The following is a 20,593-nucleotide window of genomic DNA, read 5'->3' as shown; positions in this document are numbered from 1 at the left end:
GGTAGGTTAGTTGTTTAAAGCATAGCCCCAATACACCAGGGTTACCGGTTTGTTTCCCAGTCAGGGTTCATACAAGAATCAACCAATGAATGCCTAAACAAATTGGTGTCCCTCTGCACCTCCCCGACCCGCTTCCTCTCTTTAAAAAAAAAAAAAAAAAAAAATCAATTAAAAAGAAAAGAAAGAATTTTGCCCTAGCTGGCATGGCTCCCTGGTTGAACATGGACCCATGAATCAAGAGGTCATGGTTCAATTCCTGGTCAGGGCACATGCCCAGGTTACGGGCTCAACCCCCAAGTAGGGGGAATGCAGAAGGCAGCCAATCAGTGATTCTCTCTCATCATTGATGTTTCTCTCCCTCTCTCCCTCTCCTTTCCTCTCTGAAATAAATAAAAAATGTATTTTTTTTTAAAAAGAAAATTGTATTATTGAATGAGTATTAAATCAGACTGTGATGCGAATCACAGGCAAGCTGCTAAAGAGATTGAAAAGACAAAGAAATCTCACCCTTTTATATAGCCAGGCACACATTGCATACATGTTAACTGCCTGTATCTCACATCTCCATGACAAACAGGAAGTTATTACTTGGAGCCAGGCACCAGGCTAAACTCCCACAGATTCAGGGAGACCAGGTGCTCACATTTCAGAGATGGTTCCAAGGCCCCTCAGAAAATCAGTCCTGGGATAAAAAACTGTCAGAAGGCTTATTCAGCTTCTTAAAATATTTACATACATCTCAAAAACAGAGAAAAGGGATTTATATTACAATTTTTCTAAAGAAAATATTTTAAGAAAAAGGAAAGGGGAAGCTCTTTCCCTTTCAGCATCAGAGAAATATTCTTTAAAATCTCTTAGATTTGTATTTATCCTTACAAATAGCATGGCTATGGAAGTACCCTTATGAACTAGGGGCTGAGGTTTGTTTAAAGGCTCTTTTACGTGGTACGTGCTGGACCTTTATAAAATGAAATTCAGGCCAGAGTCTACCCATGACTGGACTGCTCAAAAGAAATTACAAAATACTTTGTCACTTGAATAACTCCAGTTCCTCTCTACTTTTATAGATTTAACTGCTCTTTTTTCCCCCAGTCTCACTTCTTACTCCTAAAAACTGCTAAAGGGCCACCATAATCCAGAAGGGCAATGATGTATCCTGTCCAGTTCCCCACACCTGAATGAATAGTCAAAGGAATACATTTCTTTTTCTTTTTTTCCTACTGAGAGAAGGAACAGTGCCTCAAATTAGCATTCACATAGAATGTTAATATTTAGCAATGAGCCCTAGCCGGGTTTGCTCAGTGGATAGAGAGTCAGCCCGTGGACTGAAAGGTCCCAGGTTCAATTCCAGACAAGGGCACATGCCAGGGTTGCAGGCTTGATCCCCAGTAGGGGGTGTGTAGGAGGCAGCCAATCGATTCTCTATCATCATTGATGTTTCTATCTCTCTCTCCCTCTCCCTTCCTCTCTGAAATAATAAAAATATATTTAAAAATATATATATTTAGTGATGAGCCTAATTTCCCCAAAAATTGGACTAACAACATTTTTGATGCCATTGAATTTGCCTGACTCATAATTATGCAAAAAAGAAAAGTGTGAATGACTAAGGTAGGGCCCTGGTGGTTTACTTATGGAGTGAATAGCTTTGTTCAAAGGCACTTTAGCAATTGGCACACAATGGTTCTGTCCCTCTTTTTCCACTTGGTGGTCACTGCTGCTCCTTCCTGCTGTATTATAATTGACATAAAGTATTTGCAGCATAAACTTGCACTATAGAAATAAGATCTCTATTTTACAAAATTACTTTTAGCCACTTAATATAAACACCAGCTATTTTAAAAAAATGTTTGTATGGTTAAAAATGTTTTAAATGGGAACAGCTTTTTAAATAAGGTAGTACCAAAACAGTCACATATAGCTGAAATAAGCATGAAATGAGTCACAGTTAAGTTGTTTCTCACACATTTTACTTCTCTATCTAAAATGGTAGGAAAGTGAAGCTGTATCACTTGTCAGCTATATACCACTACAGGAAAAGAAGTTAATAATGACCTTATATCTTCTTAAATTTAGCTTTTAGAAGAGAGATAATTTGTATTAAAAAGGCTCTCATGGGGAAGCAGCTTACTTAAGTGTGTTGGGTTATGTAGTTTGACAGATACACACATATATACCAATATAAAGGACCTCTTTTTTTAATCTACATTATAAAGAGCCATCAGTACCATTTTCTAATTCCTTAGTGCTTAACTGCTGGCAAACAGTTCCATGAGTCCCCACTGTCAGTTGTGATGATCTGGGTATGACCATTGTAGAGAGAGGAAGAATCCTGAGTCCTGCGGTGTCTTCTCTTATTAGAACATAGAGCTTGTGGAAACCATTGGCTGTTGTTCTTTAGTTAAGGATAAGCCAAATTCATTACAGTAGAGCTGGATAATGTGGTCCTGGAGACCAGTAGAGGTTAAGAGCTTCCTGCTAATGGGAGTGTCCCTGAGTTGCACAGCAGTCAGATCAAACCAGGGTAGAGGCCTGGGTGGGAAAAACACACACACAAAAAAACCACAAAACAACTGTTACCTTTTTGTCTGCTCAATACATATGATTTACCTGTACACATTTCCTTTAAAGAACATTTTCTGCCCTGACCAATGGGGCTCCGTTGGTTGGAGCATCATCCTGTGTGGGAAGCAACAAATGGATGTTTCTCTCTCTCTCTCTTCTCTCCCTTCCTTCCTCCCTCTCCCCCTCTCTCATTAATTTTTTTTAAAAAGTGTTCCTCCACTTGGAAATAAGGTTCTTCATTTTCTATATCAAACTAATTCAAATGCACAGTTAAATAAAAAAATTCAACTAAAACTACCCAATATGTAGATTTAATTGTACTTATATACATTTCTGTAAGTGCATCTTGGGAGGAATTCATAATCAGAGAATGATTATAATAGTGACATTGACATCCTTTTCAGTGTATTTTCTTTGAATTTAGAAAGAGACTACATAAAAGGATCATGAACATTAGGAATAAAAAATATCTCATTTCAAATATCCTCTTTTTAAAAAAAGACATCCTCTTCAACCCTTTAGGGAAAGAGTAGAAGTTAACATGCCCATTAATATCCTGCAGTTTACCAAATGATAAAAATCACATTTCAAATTGGTAGGAAAAGGATTGGCTACTTTATAGTGTTAGGACAACTGGCTTTCAAAAATGAATAAAAACCCTAAGCTTATTAAAGATTTAAATATTTAAAAAATAAAATCCTAGAAGAAGATGTAGAATATCTTGGGATAAAGAAGGTCTTTATAAGTATGACTTAAAACCATAAAGAAGTAACTTGAAAATTTTGACTATAAAAAATAGAAGCTTCTATACAGCAAAAGATACCAAAAAGAAAAAGAAATAATATGAAAAATATTTCTAATACTTAAAACATATTCCTACTGAAAACCCCTGTAAAATAATAAATAAGAAGTAAACAATCCAAATGAAAAATAGTCCAAGAACATAAAATGATGAGAGAGAATACAAGAGCAATGAGTTTGGAAGCTGGAAAGAATATGGACAATAACACTGAGCCAAGGCACAGTCCATTTACATCATTGAACCCACAAAAGACTCAGTTTCAGAGAAAGGATTAATTAAAAAATTAGAGAAACCCTGGGCCTCTCTCTCAACAGTAACTCTAAAGACTAAAAGACAATGGACCAATGCCTTCAAACTTCTGAGGGAAAATTATTTCTAAACCAGAATTCTATGCCTGATTACGTCCCCAATAAAATATTAGGTTAGAATAAAAACATTTTCAGACATAGTCTCTAACAATTACTTCCTAGGTATCCTTTTCTAAGAAAGCCCCTGGAGGAGGACCTGATCCCCAATGAAGGAGTAAGCCATGCCAGAGGAAGAGAGATCCAGAACAAGATCCACAATAAGAGCAGTGGAGGGAATCCCAGGAAAATGGGGGAGGAAAATCCCTAAGCTGGAAGTGTAAGGCAGGCTATTGGTGATTGATTAGAATACAAAAGAGGGGAAAATCAAGGATTGCTTCCAGAGGTCTGGCTTGAACAACTGGTGAAGAAGCTTATAACTAGATAAGAAACCCGGGAAGAGCAGGTCTGAGAGCAGGTCTGCTTTGGACACTTCAAGTTTGAGTGGAGACAGGGAGTGTGAACTACCTAGGCATGAAACGGACTAGAGATAGAGGCTCGGTGGTGTCCCTGTAAAATTGGCAACCTCAGTTCCCAAAGTGGAAAAAGGTCACCAGGAACCACGTGTAGAAAGAAAAGGAAGGCCTAGGACAGAGCCCTGAAAACTCCCAGATTTAAGGATGGGGCAGAAGAGAAGCCGGCCGAGGAGGGGCCGGAAAGACAGGAAGGAAATGAGGAGAACAGGAGGGTATCAGGAAAGCAAAAAAAAAGAGATTGTACCAAGAAGAATGGCATTTTAATAGTCAAGGAAGAAGAGGATTTAAACGTGTCCAGTGAATTTAGTGACAAGAGGCAATTGTAACAAGAGCAGCAATTTTTCCTATTAGATTATCAAAGGTTAAACAGATGGATCTTAAAGTTATGAAGCCATGGGCAATGGCACTCTTTTACACTATTGGTGGAAATAAAAATAAGCACCATATTTTCGATAAGCAATTTACAAATGCCCACAAACATAAAACACAGGGTGTCCCCCCAAAAATGTATACATACTTTACAGCTGATAGCTCAATTAATGTTTCTTTCTTTTAACCCATTGGAATTAATAATTATTCAAAATATGTATACATTTTTTGGGACACCCTATGTATATATACAATGAGTGGCCAGATTATTATGATCTCTGAACGCATAATAATCTGGCCACTCGGTGTATATCTTATATAATAAAAGGCTAATATGCAAATTGTCCCCTCGACCAGGAATTTGACCAGCAGGCAGGCCAGCCAACTGCCCATGTCCCCTCCCCCTGGCCAGGCTGGCCGGACCCCACCCATGCACGAATTCATGCACTGGGCCTCTAATGTGAGTGGCCAGATTATTATGCATTCAGAGATCATAATAATCTGGCCACTCAGTGTATATATCATCTCAAACCCAGAAATATTATTCTAACTATTCATCTAACAGAAATACTGATACAAGTATGCAAAACCAGTAGAAGAATGTTCAATGTAGCCCTTGATGTAAAATTTGGGGCAGGGAGGACTACAACACCATCCAGAAGAAATAGGATAAATAAATTTAAATGTATCAATGGATGCCTATGCAGTTGCTCATACATGAAACAAATATGATTGTATTAACAGAGAATGTATCCATGACATAGTGAAGCATAGTAATGATCCCTCCTTAGGGAAAACTGCTGTTTGAAACTGCTGTTTTGAAGTTCTCTGCTATTTCTTGCTAGTCCCTTGTTCCATAAGTCAACTCTGTTATTTTTGGACGGTCTCTTATTCTGTAAAAACTAGAGGCCCGATGCATGAAGATTCGTGCAAGAATGGGCCTTCCTTCCCCTGGCTGCCAACACCGCCTTCACTCTGGCCAGAGCCGCCTTTCCACCTTTGCTCAGGCCCAGAGCTGCCTTTCTACCTTCCCATGCTGCCCAGAGGCCCAAAGCGGCTAGGGCGGTGCGGAACGCCTGAGTCATCGCCATTGTGACGACACAAGCATCCCACCCCCAGCCACTCGGTGCCTGTGTATGCAAAGTAACTCGCCATCTTTGTTGTGTTAATTTGCATACTCACTCCTGATTGGCTGGTGGGTGTCGCAAAGGTACAGTCAATTTGCATCTTTTTCTCTTTTATTAGTATAGATAACTTTGTTTTTTAGTTTGAATAATAGAAAAAATAAACTTAACTGTCTGACCTTGCAAGCTAGCTATCTAAAGGGGCTGATATGCTGATACTGATGATAATTCCCATATTCTCATGCCAAGTGTTTGTTCATTATGTATCAAGGTTACAGATGTCTGTATAGATAGGATATGTACTCATGGTTACAAGTTGTCTGTATAGATATGACAGGTGTTTGTTAGATATGATATATACTCAAGGTTACAAGCTGTCTGCAAAAATAACTTACACAAAGAACTAAAAGGATATAAAAAGGGAATACTCCTTCCTGTGTTTGTTCAGAATTTGACAGAGGTAATCTGCTCTGAACCTATGTGCAATAAAGATGACTTCTAACTAATTGGCTCATTAAGGCCTCTTGTCTAGCTCGCTGATTGACAATACAACAATAGTAAGTGACAATGCAGCATATATAGTCCCCATGTTTCTAAAATGTGTATATTGATACAGATGTCCACACTTTAATATAATGAAAATAAATCTAAAATCCATTAGAGGTAATATCTATGAAATGGTAGTTGGGGAGCAAAGGAAGGCTTTCCTCCTTCTACTAGCTGGATTTTTTTACAAGAATGTATTCCTTCTTTAAGTTTGCAAAGATAACATAAAAGGGGAAGAGCAAAGTGCCTGCTAAAACAACAGTGTGGGAGGAATTAGTACAGCCAGCCACCATACCTTACCTTCTCTGAGGCAGGCCCTTGGCATAGACTTGGCTGACAAAGTCTTGTAATTGGAGTTTTGGGCACGATGCTTCATCTTCCCCACAGTTGTCGGAGTGCACAGAGAGGAACAGCTCATTCATAAGCTGCAGCGTTAGTGCGTGGGGCAGGTCCTTTGCTGTGCAGGTGTTCAAGGCTGCGTAGAACACTCCTTCCAACCACTTGATATTAAGGATTATCCCGCCTACAAATCAATGACAAAGCAAAGACCAGTTAGCGCCACCAAAAACATTTGCAGGGACCCGAGGACCAACCCAGACAGTGAATAGCCACCTTTTTTCCAAGACAAGTTGGTCATATGAACCTCAAGATAAGCAAACACTCCCCCTCCCTGGGCCAAGAGCCTTGCTTGTGACCTTCATAACACAATGTGTTAACCCTGCCACGGTAGGACAGGTATGACTAATGTGGACATTTTTTTTAAATATATGTTTTTATTGGTTTTAGAGAGGAAGGGGGAAAGAGAGAGAGAGAGAGAGAAACATCAATGATGAGAGAGAATCATTGATCGGCTGCCTTCTGCAGGCCCCACACTGGGGATGGAACCTGCAACTTTGGCATGTGCCTTGACCAGGAATCGAACCATGACCTCCTGGCCCATAGGTCAATGCTCAACCACTAAGCCACCTCAGCTGGGCTAATGTGGACATTTCTAATGGCAAAAGCATCTCTAGGAATTTCTACATCAGACCTTGACAATTAAGAAGGAGCTAGGGAAAAGATTAGAGCAAGGGAAAACCCCTTAATCCTAGCCCAGCAGGTGTGGCTCAGTTGGTTAGAGTGTCATCCCATGTTCAAAGGGTTGCAGGTTCGAATCCCAGTCAGGGCACATACCTGGGTTGTGGTTCCAAACCAGGTTGGGGTGCGCGTGGGAGCAACCAGTCTATGTTCTCTCTGTCATCTTTCTTTCTCTCTCTCCTTTCAAATCAATAAGTACATCCTCAGGTGCGGATAAAAGAAAAGCACACACACAAAAAAAATTTAGTCCCAGACAGTACATCCTCCTGTTTAAAGAGACTCTCCCTTCTGGTCGTTTCCAGTTCATTCTTAAAGGGTCCAAATATTCAGACTTCTCAGCCTTCCCTAATTAGGACTGTTTTTTGCCACCAAAGTTGTTCCTATATAAAACCTTAATAGCTGAGAATGCATCTAGTTGTACAGTACTCCCCACACTCACCCAGCACGCGCGCGCGCGCGCGCACACACACACACACACACACACACGCACACACTGGGATCTAATAAGATAACAACAGGCCAGGAGGAAAGTAATTTTTAAAAGAGTGCCAAAACTAGGATGAGCCATTACCAGCAGGGTTGTAGGGGCAAGTAGCCTGAAGAATCACAGGATCTTGGAGAGCAGCAGTGATTTCCCTGTTGGACTGCCAGATGTTAGCAAAACCTTCAACACACTGATAGTGAGGCCGCAAGATATTGGTGTGGTCCAGCAGCCTCTTCAACCTGAAAGTAAAGCCACCAAGACAGGGAGTGCAGGCCAGGACTAGAATAAACCACATGATCCACTGCGTTAACCGCCAACCCCAACAACAGATATCCCCACCTCCACTCCCCAGCCCCCTACAGCACAGGTGTGGTCAGCACTGAGGGCACCACCTAGTTGGATTGGTTAGCCATCTGCCTAACAAACACTCACTGAATGTTATCACTTGCCAGGCATTGGCCTAGACCAGTGGTTGGCAAATTCATTAGTCAACAGAGCCAAATATCAACAGTACAACAATTGAAATTTCTTTTGAGAGCCTAATTTTTTAAACTTAAACTTCTTCTAACGCCAGTTCTTCAAAATAGACTCGCCCAGGCCGTGGTATTTTGTGGAAGAGCCACACTCAAGGGGCCAAAGAGCTGCATGTGGCTCGCGAGCCGCAGTTTGCCGACCACGGGCCTAGACACCAGGGGTAGAAAAATAACACCTGACATGTTCTCAAACACTCTTCATCCTGTGGTTTCCGCTCTTACTGATGCACAAGGGGAACGAGTCAGCTGCAAGCAGTGGGAGGCAATGCTCTATTGCAGTTCCAACCTTTTGCACATCAAAGAAAATGACCCACCCCAGGGGCGGTTTGCAGGGAAGTGGGGAGGACACAATTAGAAAGGCTGGCTGGACCCTGCAGGTGAAGTGGCTTCCATTTTGCTCCTGGAATGACTGCCTCCCACAGGTAGGAGCTAGGTGGAGGTGGGAGCAGAAGCCAGGGCGGAGGACACAGAGCAGGTCTGCCAGTTCTGGGCTCCCCCTAGCAAGGTACCTGGGTATTGGGATGGCAGCTACGAAGCTGTACACAATGCAGTCTTTTTTAAAGCTGGTGTTTATTTCTGCGCAGATATTAGGCAGCTGAGATGGCAGGCAGCAGAGGAATATCACGTCGGCCCAACCCACCAGATAGGCATTATGGTAAAAGCACCGGATCCCCAGGTTCTGGAACTCCTCTGGGAGGGATAAAAAAAAGACAGAAAAATCACAGTACGGAGGAGAGTTGGGCCTGAACATCGCTGTAGGGAGAGGAATACAATTATTTTATCTCAAGTCTAGTCACATAAATCAGAAAAGATGCGCTCATGCCGTCTAGGAGCCACGCAGCAATGACCTGCCCCCTGCTAGCAGTGCTGGCAGCCACAGCGGCAGCACTTGAGATTATGAGACAATTCGTCCTTACCTCAAGTGCTGGAGGTTTTCAGAAGCCTTCTGCTCCAATTTACTGAAGGTTTATTATGTGTCAGATAATACACAAAGTACTTTATGTATTATCGAAGGAAGCCCTCATAAGGACCTTATGAGGCAGAAACTAATATTTTTTAAATATGTTTCTACTAGAGGCCTGGTGCATGAAATTTGTGCGGGGGGGGGGGGGGGGTTCCCTCAGCCCAGCCTGCACCCTCTCCAATCCGGGACTCCTTGGGGAATGTGTGACTGTCAGTTTAGGCCAGGGATCAGGCCTAAATTGGCAGTCGGACATCCCTCTCACAATCCGGGACCACTGGCTCCTAACTGCTCACCTGCCTGCCTGCCTGATCACCCCTAACTGCCCCCACCCCCCGTCAGCCTGGTTGCCCCTAACTCCTCTCCCCGCCTCCCCTCCCCCCGCCGGCCTGGTTGCCCCTTACTGCCCCCCATGCCAGCCTGGTCACCCCCAACTGCCCCCCTCTGTCGGCCTGGTCGCCCCTCACCACACCCCTCCCCGCCCCCCTCCCCCCCCCCCCCCCCGGCTGGCCTGGTCACCCCACTCAGTCTTTTCAGTCGTCCGTTCGGTTGTTTCGGTTGCAATGGTCACTTAGGCTTTTATATATATAGATTGATTTTAGAGAAGCATCGATGTGTAAGAGAAACATCAATTAGCTGCCTCCCACATGTACCCTGACCAGGGATCGAGCCCGCAACCCAGGCATGTTCCCTGACCGGGAATTGAACCATGACTTTTCAGTGGACAGGATCATGCTCAGCCAACTGAGCCACACCAGCCAGGGCAAGTCAGAGACTAGTATTATTCATATATTATAGATGAGGAAACTGAGTCTTCAAGAAATTATGTAACTGGGCTAAAATTACACAGCTAACTGGCTTGAGTTGGTAGGAAAGACTAAGAATGGAAGAGTCTAGGGCAGAAGCTGGGAAGAGTTTGGGGAAATATACTTACAGTTTCTATAAAGGATGCACAATTTAATGTTAAGATATTTATAAATGTAGAGAGAAATGTGATAAATCATGTAGTTGTATAAAAACACCCCTTGGTATTTGATCATTTGGTTGTACTTATATGTATTTCCAAAAGTAAAAACAAAGTCACACATGCTCCTATGTTTTAAATGGTATTGAAAAGAGAGTATTAGAGCCCTAGCTTGTTTGGCTGAGTAGATAAGAGTGTCAGCCTGTGGACTGAAGGGTCCCTGGTTTGATTCCAGCCAAGGGCACATGCCTGGGTTGCAGGCTCGATCCCCAGTGGGAGATGTGCAGGAGGCAGCCAATCAATGATTCTCTCATCATTGATGTTTCTATCCCTCTCCCTTCCTCTCTGAAATCAATAAAAATATATTTAAAAAGAAAAGAAAAGAGAGTATTAGACACTGGAGAGGTCGCTCCTTATCTCAACCAGCAAGAATATATGATAAATCTGATACTGAGGTCATCGGGGTACTCAGGTGCTTTCAGGTAGTAAGTTTAGAAAGCAGGCACCTCCCTTCTTCCATGTTCTCAAAGGTACATAGAGGCTGATGCTGAGCATGTTGAATTCTTGCTTCCTTACTCAATAGACAGTGATATTCTAAAACTGTAACTTTATCCTATATTATAAAAGGCTAATATGCAAATCTACTGAATGGCGGAATGACCAGTCGCTATGACGAGCACTGACCACCAGGGGGCAGCTCCTGCATTGAGTGTCTGTCCCCTGGTGGTCAGTGTGCTCCCATAGGGGGAACGCCGCTCAGCCAGAAGCTGGGCTCATGGCTGGTGAGTGCGGCAGTGGTGGCAGGAGCCTCTCCTGCCTCCGTGAAGGCACTAAGGATGTCTGCGACGGACATCCCTTGAGGGCTCCCAGACTGCAAGAGGGCACAGGCCGGGCTAAGGGATGCTCCCCCACCCCCGAGTGCACAAAATTTGGCCTCTAGTTATTAATAAACATATTGCTTCCCAAAGAATATATGTATTTTATTGAAATATCATACATACTAGAGTCCTATTGATGAGATTTTTCAAAATTTGCCTTGAGTGATAAAATGTTAAGATTTCCTTAATTAGAAAGAACATTTACAAAAGAATAAGAAAAAAACAGGCATGCCAACAGAAAAATTGGACCAAAAGAACTCAAAAAAAGACAAAATAGCAATAAACATATAGAAATATCAAACTATTCTAGTGGTCAGTAAAAGACATATTAAAATAAGAAAGATTTTAAAGACATAGTAAAATAGTGATAAAAAAATAAAAGAGGCCCAGGCCCTGGCCGGATAGCTCAGTTGGTTAGAGCGTCAACCCCATACACCAAGATTATGGATTCAATCCCCAGTCAGGACACATACAAGAATCAACCAATAAATGCATAAGTAAGTGGAACAACAACAAGAGGCCCAGAATTGAAAAAAATGTAGTGAAATGGGTGTTCTTACACAACACTGGTGAAAGTTTATATCTGAACAACCTTTTTTGGAAGTCAATTTGAAAAATAAATATTAGAAGTTCCTTTAAAAATTAAATATTCCTACCATATGACCCACATTTCACTCCCAAGTATGTACCAAAGAAAAATTAAAGCATTTTTCCACACTAGTATTTGTACACAAATATTCATAGCAGCTTTATTTGTAACTAGTAGCCCTGCGCATGAATCCGTGCACCAGTAGCTCGCCAGTAGCTCGCTGATGCCCTCCAGTAGCTCCTCCCGCCCCCCCCCATAGCTTGCTGCCCTGCCCCCTCCTGTAGCTCTCCGCTGCCCACTTGTAGCTCATTGCCCCACCCTCCTGCTGATCCATGATCCGGTCCTGACGTGGTCAGTCGTTATGCTTCACAGTGTAACGACCATTTGCATATTACATCTTTATTATATAGGATAGCCCCCAACTGGAAACAACTTGAATGTCCATCAACAGAAGACTAGATAAACTGGAATATTAACACAATGAAATACTACTCAGAAATAAAAAGAATACATGAAACAAACTGTATCTCAAAGTAATTATGCAAAGTGAAAGAAGTCAGACCACACAACAGTACAAACTATATGATTCCATTTGTGTAACGTTTTAGAATATGCAAATAATTATGACAGATGACAGAAGTCAGATCAGTGATTTCCTAGGTAGGGGGCTCCAGAGAGATAGAGAGATAGGAATTATAAGGAAACTTTTGAGGATGAAGGATAAGTTCATTATGTATTGATGGTTTCATACACACACCTGTGCGAAACATCAAATTGCATACTTTAAAATGTGCAGTTTATGGTGATGTAAGAAATGTGCAGTTTACTCTAAACAAATTATCCTATGTAATAAAAACCTAATATGCTAAGTGTCTGACCATTCGTTCGACCAGTAGCTATGACACACACTGACCACCAGGGGGCAGACGTTCTGACCAGTAGGTTAGCTTGCTGCTGGGGTCCACCGATCAGGACTGGGTGAGATGGGCCAGACACGCCCTGGAGCCCTCCCAGGTTCCTCCCCGGCCCTGATCATGCACCGGTGGGATCCCTTGGCCTGGCCTGTGCCCTCTCACAATCCGGGACCCCTTGGGGGATGTCAGAGAGCTGGTTTCAGCCTGATCCCCGCAGGACAGGCTGAGGGACCCCACCAGTGCATGAATCCATGCACCAGGCTTCTAGTATTTTAATAAAACTATACCTCTTCTTTGACTTAGTAATTTTATTTTTAAAAATATGTACAAGGAAATCCAATAAGCCACAGTTACATAAATTATCATACAACCACACTTTGTAATACCATACAACCCTAAAATCATGATTTTGAAGAATGTTAACTAATATGAGAATATGCTTATAATACATTAAGTGAAAAAGCAGAATACAAATAACTTTGTACAGGCTCAATTCCTGATCTAATCTAATCAGAGAAGAAAACAGTTAGGAAATAATATCCCTGGTAAAAGGATTATAGGTAGTCATTATTTAGTTTCCTAAAGAGTAATTTTCTAAAATATGCATGTAATAATTTACATTTATAAAAATTATTGAAGCATAATTTATATACAGTGCAACATGCAGGTCTAAAGTATACGGTTTGGCCCTGGCTGGTTTGGCTCAGTGGTTAGAGTGTCAGCCCACAAACCAAAGTGTCTTGGGTTAGATTTCTGGTCAAGGGCACTTGCCTTGGTTGCAGGTTCCCCAGTCCTGGTAGGGGAGTGTGTGGGAAGCAACCAATTGATGTCTCTCTCTCTCTCTCTCTCCCCCTCCCCTCTTCCACTCTCTCTAGAAATCAACGGGGGTAATATTCTCAGGTGAGGAGAAAGAGAGAGAGAGAGAGAGAGAGAGAGAGAAAGTAAGCAAGAAAAGAAAATACAGTTTGATCCCTTTTGTCATAGGCATACACCCATGTAACTCACTCCTCTTTCAAGATCTAGAACAGGGATGGGGAACATCCAGCCCACTGCCTATATAAGGCCCACAAAATCATTTGGTCTGGCCCTGCCAAGGCTTTAGGGTTAATTAAATGTTTGACCAAATAGAGCAGGCTCATTTTTAAGTTGATAATTTTGTATGGCCCGAGAATGGTATTATAAATATCCAAATGGCCCTTGGCAGAAAAAAGTTTCCCCACCCCTGAACTAGAACATTTCCATGTCCTCAGTAAGTACCCTCAGGCCTCTTCTCAGTCAGTCTCCCCAGAAGCAACCATTCTGATTTCTATCGCCAGAGTAGATAGAATCAATAGAAAATAATTTTAAAAATTCAGGAAATGCTATTTTTAAAAATACAAGGCCAAATGTTTGGAACTGATTAACACCCAACAGACTAACTGGTCCAGTTAGATTTGAACTTGGTTTTATTTTTAAAAAGTTTTTATTGATTTCAGAGAGGAGAGAGAGGGAGAGAAGGATAGAAACATCAACGATGAGAAACATTGATTATCTGCCTCCTACAGGCCCCCTACTGGGGATCAAGTCTACAACCGGGGCATGTGCCCTCACCGGGAATCGAACCCTGACCTCCTGGTTGATAGGTTGATGCTTAACCACTGGGCACACTGGCTGGGCTCAACTCTATTTGGAAAGCTCTGTATCGAAGACCCAGAAAGATAGCTCACCACCAAGGGCACGAGGAAGAGAGATGGTTGTAAGACCTTTTAGGTGGAGAAGAAAGTTGTTTTGAGGAACAAGTTAAAAACGATCATTCTAGCTCTTCTCAGACTAGAAAGCTGAGATGTCAGCATGCTGCACACGAGGGTTCCCCTTTCCCAAAAGCCCCGTTAACACCTCTAGGGCACACCCACGCCCCTTTCTACCGCACACGGCTCCTCACCCAGGGCCTCTGGCCTCCGAGTGGAGATCCACAGCCTCTCAGGAGGGATGGGGACAAGATGAAGCAGTACGTGAGCCAGTTGCTTCCCAAGGTGGCCGCCTCCAATGATGCCCACCTTTAACTCATCTTTAGGAATGGTGGCATGCGATCCAATGGAGCGATATCTGGAAGTCTGCGTCTCATATATTAATTTTCTGGAAAAATGAACACACAGATACATGCATAAATCCATGCTCACCCTGGCCCTCTTCTTGCCTGTCAACCTCTGATGTTCCCTGCTCTGACTTCCTCAGATGGCAGCCTGGGGCACCTTAAGGAGGCAAGAGAAGCACTTGTGCAGCATCACTAGGGAATGAAACGTGCTCCCCGAGTGAATTTTCCAGAAAGTAAGGCATACCCCTTCAAAGGACCAACACTGGTTTAAAACATTTTTAAGTGAACATTTTCTTGGTGAAATGTGTGGTAGGAATCGTGGATTTTCATGTGTGTTGTTGCTGATTTTCATGGGAATGCCTCTGGTTTTACCCCACTGAATAAGATGCCGGGTTTTGAGCTGGTGATGTATATTTATAATCACATTGAAGTATTTATCATTGTTACTTTGTTGAGTGCTTTAAACACGAGGTCTGAACGTTAAACCATTTTTTGACTCAGGACCATCGTTGTGAGCAGCCACTGTTGTACATCATCCTGGAACATGGGCCTGTTCCTGTTTCCTGTGCAGATAGCAGACAATTTCCAAGGCCACAAGGGTGAGCGCACCCGTCTCCGGTCACACCCCTATTCTTTCTAGTTTGCTGCTTCAGTTCTGCACAGATCCAGGAAACCAGGTAACTTATTTTTTTTCAAACCAATGATTTATAAAAGACAATGGTTTATAGTGAGGGAAATCAGACCTGAGAAACTGAGGGTCAAGGATTGGAGCCCTCTCTTTCCAGAGGCTCACTTCACTTACTGTTGGTTCTGGGTGTATTTCCTTGGCCCAAGATAAACAAGGTCTGACCTTAGAATACATCAAGCATTGTTTTATGTTGTTACATGACAGCCTTATATTTGTTCCGTATTTAGTTTTTGAAAAATTAAAGCTCAAAAAAATAAAAGAATAAAAATCAAAATTCTGGAATTTCCGTATAAGCATCACAAGCCACATTCTATGTAAGGCTTCTCTCTCGGCTGACAGGAGAGCATTTTCTCTCAGTGCCTGACCCTTCCAAATATAAAATCCTTCCTGGAAGTTTCACAGATCAGTTTCACATATCAGTTTCTCATCACTCATCTTGAATTAAACAATAGGTTTATGCTTCTTATCAGTCAACCAATCAGCAAACTCCTTGAGCAGCCTGCCTCCTTGGGTATATGCTGTATCTATAACATGTTCATTTCAGGTCTAGTTCCATCAACAAGGAGTTAATCTAATTGCAATGAAAGTAGACTGAGAAGTAGACTGGGGACGGGGGGGCACTTTCAAAGACTCCAAGAGTAACCCTAGAGTTACAGAACCCGAGGGCTTAGACCTAGGTACCTGGCTCTCACATGACTTCTATTTAAGTATCTGAAGCCACATTGTACAAACATAGCAGAAGCCAGGATGGTCTGAGAGCTTCTCTGTAAATCAGTGTTGCTGGTTTCAAGCAAGTCATCTGGTCATAAGGACCCCAAAGTCTAAGATGGCTTTCCTATCAGGGAACATTCCACTATTAGCCCCATAAAAAGGAACTCATGCCATCTTCATGGAATGACAAGTCATTGGTCATCTCCATGAGTGAATGAATGAATGGAGGGATGAATGAATTTATTATTTAATCAATTCACCAACTGAAAGGAAATTACCACTGATCCATGCTTTATGACAGAACCACAGCCAAGGGACCCCAGTATGCATTTCTCTGGTGTTTTCAGACCAGGAATAATAGACTGTGAGTTGGAAAGGGTAGGAAGACACCAAAGTTATTCTCCAATATAAAAAGTTAAAGCCATTTGGAGTCTTTGCAGTGAGATTCTCCTCCATCTGTCTGACACTGGAAACCTTGCTTACCTCAAATTATGGAGTAGCTTGCAGAGGAAGGTTGCATGGGCACAGGCCTCAATCATCCGCCCCTGATAACGACCCTGCAAATACAGCCAGCAGCGGTCTTCCTCTTCAATCCCATACTCAAACTGCATGGACTTAAGGTCACTTAGCATATCCATCTCTAAGCCACCATCTCCAGCGACGGATCAATTTGGTTCCCTTTCCTGGAAGAAGAGAGAGTCTATGCAGGAGGGTGTGTGTGCCCAAGTCCTAAGTTCTCATGGTAGTGGGCACACACAGTGTCTCCTCCGAGTCCTGAACTCACAGCTCTCACCCACTTCTCTGTTTTAGCGTGAGAAGTCCTAAGCACTGACTGCCCATTAATCAAGAATACCTGGATTCATGAAAAACCTGAACAAAAATCCATAGTGATGTTCCTCCATAGGCACTTCTCTCAGCAGATGCATTTACATTAGCAATGGGGTTCACAGGTGCTCTTGGGGTAAGACTTTCTCCCTCCCATTCCCTCTTGTTTTAGAAATAGGACTGAGCACTTAAACCATATTTCACAGAAAGTCTTCCCTTTCACTAAACCTTGTGTTCCCCCACAGAATAGAAAAGAGCCCAAATGAAATACCATGGTCTTTGGTCTAGTTCAGAGACATTAGATTTTAGAAAAGGAAGCCAAAGAAGTATAAGCCCATTTACATAGACCTCTCACCAATCCAGCTGAGGAGGAGATGGCTCTGCTCCTCATTACTTCTGGTCCTCAGGGTAAGAACTACATTTCCAGGGAGAACTACCCAAGAAAATTGCCATTATGACTCCTTAGCTACCAAATTACTTGCCTCAGAGTCTTAAAGGGGCCAGCCTCACCTAGAGGTTTTCCCCATCTGCAACACGAGGACACGAATTCCTTTCACTACTTCTAGAAGTTCTACACCAGGGCAGCACAGGATTCTGCTTTTCCCAATAGAAGGTTCTAGAAGTCCTTTGTTCTGGACTTCTAGAATTTTTTGTAGACTAGGATACTATACAGGTCTTAGCACTACTCAGAGTTATTTTTCAAATCCTTTTTATTTTTAAGAAATCAATGAATAAGATAAGTTCTGGGAATGTAATGTACATCATGGTGACTATCCTATATAATAAACAGGTAATATGCAAATTGACCATCACCCCAACACACAAGATGGCCACCACAAGATGGCCAGCAGGGGAGGGCAGTTGGGGGGGGGGACCAGGCCTGCAGGGGAGGGCAGCTGGGGGGGGGGACCAGGCCTGCAGGGGAGGGCAGTTGGGGGTGACCAGGTCTGCAGGAGAGGGCAGTTGAGGGGGAAGTCTGCAGGGGAGGGCAGTTGGGGGCAACGAGGCCAGCAGTGGAGGGCAGTTAGGGGCAACCAGTCCTACAGGGGAGGGCAGTTGGGAGGGAAAAGGCCTGCAGGGGAGGGCTGTTGGGAGGGGACCAGGCCTGCAGGGGAGGACAGTTAGGGGTGACTAGGCCAGCAGGGGAGGGCAGTTAGGGGTAACCAGGATGGCAGGGGAGGGCAGTTAGGGGCAATCAGGCCAGCAGGGGAGCAGTTAGGCATCAATCAAGCTGGCAGGGGAGTGGTTAGGAGGTGATCAGGCTGGCAGGCAGAAGTGGTTAGGGGCAATCAGGCAGGCAGGTTGGGACCCAGCAGTCCTGGATTATGAGAGGGATGTCCGACTGCCCGTTTAGGCCTGATCTCGTGGAATCGGGCCTAAACGGGCAGTCGGACATCCCTCTAGGGGTCCTAGATTGGACAGGGTGAGGCTGGGCTGAGGGACACACACCCCCCCATGCACAAATTTTGTGCACTGGGCCTCTAGTAGTTAATAATACTGAATTGTATACTTGAAGTTTGCTAAGAGTAGATCTTAAAGTGTGTTCACCACACAAAAGGTAACTATGAGATGATGGGTATGTTAATTAACTTGATATTGTAGTAATCATTTCACAATATCAAATTATGTTGTATACCTTAAATATATGTAACTTTTGACAATTATACCTCAATAAAGCTGGGGAAAATCAATGATATTCCAAACTCTATGGTATAACAATAGTGATATTGAGAGCACAATTTAGAACTACTCATCTCTAATCTGCATTTAAATAAAAAATTATTGAGGTGAAATTCACATAACCTGGACATTTAAAATGAACAATTTCAGTACATTCACAATGTTGTGCACCCTCTACCCCTCTCTAGTCCCAAAATATTTTCATCCCCCGCACAAAGGAAACCGTGTACCTATCAGGGAGTTACTCCCTACTCTACCCTCCAACCAGCCCCTGGCAACCACCAATCTGCTTTTTGTCTATGGATTTACCTTTTCTGGATATTTCACAAGAATGGAATCACAATAGGGGAGCTTCTGTATCTGGCTTCTCTAATCCCTTTTATAGGGAGGCTGTTATATTACTCTCCAGATCTCTTTAAAAGCAAAGTCTCCAGCACTTCGAAGTAAAGAACGTGGAAGTTCTCATCAAGTCCAAGAAACACTTCCTTAGACCAAAGTAAGGCCATCCTTACTTTGTGAGTGATATTTCCTGCTCCAAAGGAAAAAGAACTTCAGACATCCCAGCTCAGCATGACACTGCCGCACAGGTTCACTTGTACAAGCACGGATGCTAGGCCCATCTTTCCCCTCGTCTAAAAAATGGGAGCCAGTGGTTGTGGCTTTGTAACACATCAAGGGGGCTAGGTGACCTACATTTTCCAGTTAGATGTGCCACAGGAGAGAATTCTGGGCAAGGTCCAGAAGGTGGAAGTGAAGCAGTGGTCAGTTTGTGGTGATGCCTGTAAGGGAGGCACAGGCACTTTGGTGTCTGCTGGGGACCCTCTTGGTGATGGGGCAGCAGTTGGACCTGCAACTGCTACCTTCCCCTTGATCCCCCTGCAGCTTTTCACACACCTGGGCCAGGGCTGCTTTCAGCTCAAATGCCACCAGCGAGCTTCTCCTGCAGGACACCCACTTCATCAAAAGTGAGAACTGACACAGGTGCCGGTCCAGCCCAGGGGGCTCCAGCTTGTCCTTGCTCGCCCCTCACTTTATTCCCATCTCTCCTTCCCCACTGCCTGCCACATGGATTCCCATCTCTACCACCAGACACGCAGACAACCTTCCAGAGACCGTTTAAGTAACTGCCATCCTTGAATAAGGTCAAATCCTGGTGGTAAATCTCACGTATAGGTTAGATTGACAGACACAGACTGCATACTCCCCATAGTCTACTTCACTAAATGAACCCTAATACACCAGTTACTAAAGCTATGAATGTATGAAGACCAGCCAATAACTTTAGCACAAGCTAGCAAATGAAACTCCTGTTCCTTCACAGTAAGAGAGATGATTAGGGGAGGAGACAAACATGGTTACCTGGAATCACAAAGAAGACTGCAAAGTGGAGAAGCAAGAGTTGGAGTCCAGTCCCCTTAAAGCCGGATTTCTCAGCATTGTCATTAGTGATATTTGGGGCTGGGGAAGTGTTGTGGAGCCTGTGCTGTGCATTGTAGGATGTTTAGCAGCATTGCTTGCCTCTATCCATTAGTAGTACCATCCAGTTGTGGCAACAAAAAGTGTCTCCAGACATTGGCACAGGTCTCTGGGGGGGGCAAAATTGCACCCACTTGAGGACTACATTGCCTTAAAGCCTGTGTGTGCCTCTGTACTCCGCAGTCACAGGAGACAGAATCCTACGAGCTCCGAGAGAATTATGCCCTTCTATTACAGATTAGGATCTCTGTCTGTCCAGAAAGAGAGGGACTCACCCAGCATCACACAGCTTGTCAGTAGAGCCAGGACAAGAGGCCGGGTCTTTTGATCCCCAGCTCGGGTCTCCTTCTGTTAACCACAAGGCCCTGCTCTCTCTAAGCACCAGTGCTCCATAAACTGACACGTGTTGGTAGGCTGCTGAATGCAGTTACTGAGGCAGACGGGTAGTGGTCCCAAGAGACTGGGCAATTATTTCTTTGTTCTGCACAAAACAACCGGAGGGAAAGAGAAGGC

The 20,593-nt window shown here is 43.4% G+C and overlaps 1 protein-coding gene across 1 annotated transcript; it reads right to left on the bottom strand.

Annotated features, from left to right (window-relative positions):
- Positions 1 to 2,357: 2,357 nt before the first annotated feature.
- Positions 2,358 to 16,758, bottom strand: NOXRED1 (NADP dependent oxidoreductase domain containing 1; the record flags this gene model as incomplete). The annotated part of the gene is made up of 6 exons (XM_080683786.1): positions 16,583 to 16,758; positions 14,548 to 14,741; positions 8,830 to 9,010; positions 7,875 to 8,026; positions 6,527 to 6,749; positions 2,358 to 2,532 (listed from the first exon to the last, which is right to left on the bottom strand). The coding sequence occupies exons 1-6, from the start codon at positions 16,735 to 16,737 to the stop codon at positions 2,358 to 2,360; spliced, it is 1,080 nt and encodes a 359-aa protein (XP_080539912.1). The 5' UTR covers positions 16,738 to 16,758.
- Positions 16,759 to 20,593: the final 3,835 nt, after the last annotated feature.

This window comes from Plecotus auritus, assembly GCF_963455305.1.
Source record: "Plecotus auritus genome assembly, chromosome: 1".
Lineage (NCBI taxonomy): Eukaryota > Metazoa > Chordata > Mammalia > Chiroptera > Vespertilionidae > Plecotus > Plecotus auritus.
Note: the sequence above shows the minus strand (reverse complement) of the source record. Positions and strands in the feature narration are given on the sequence as shown.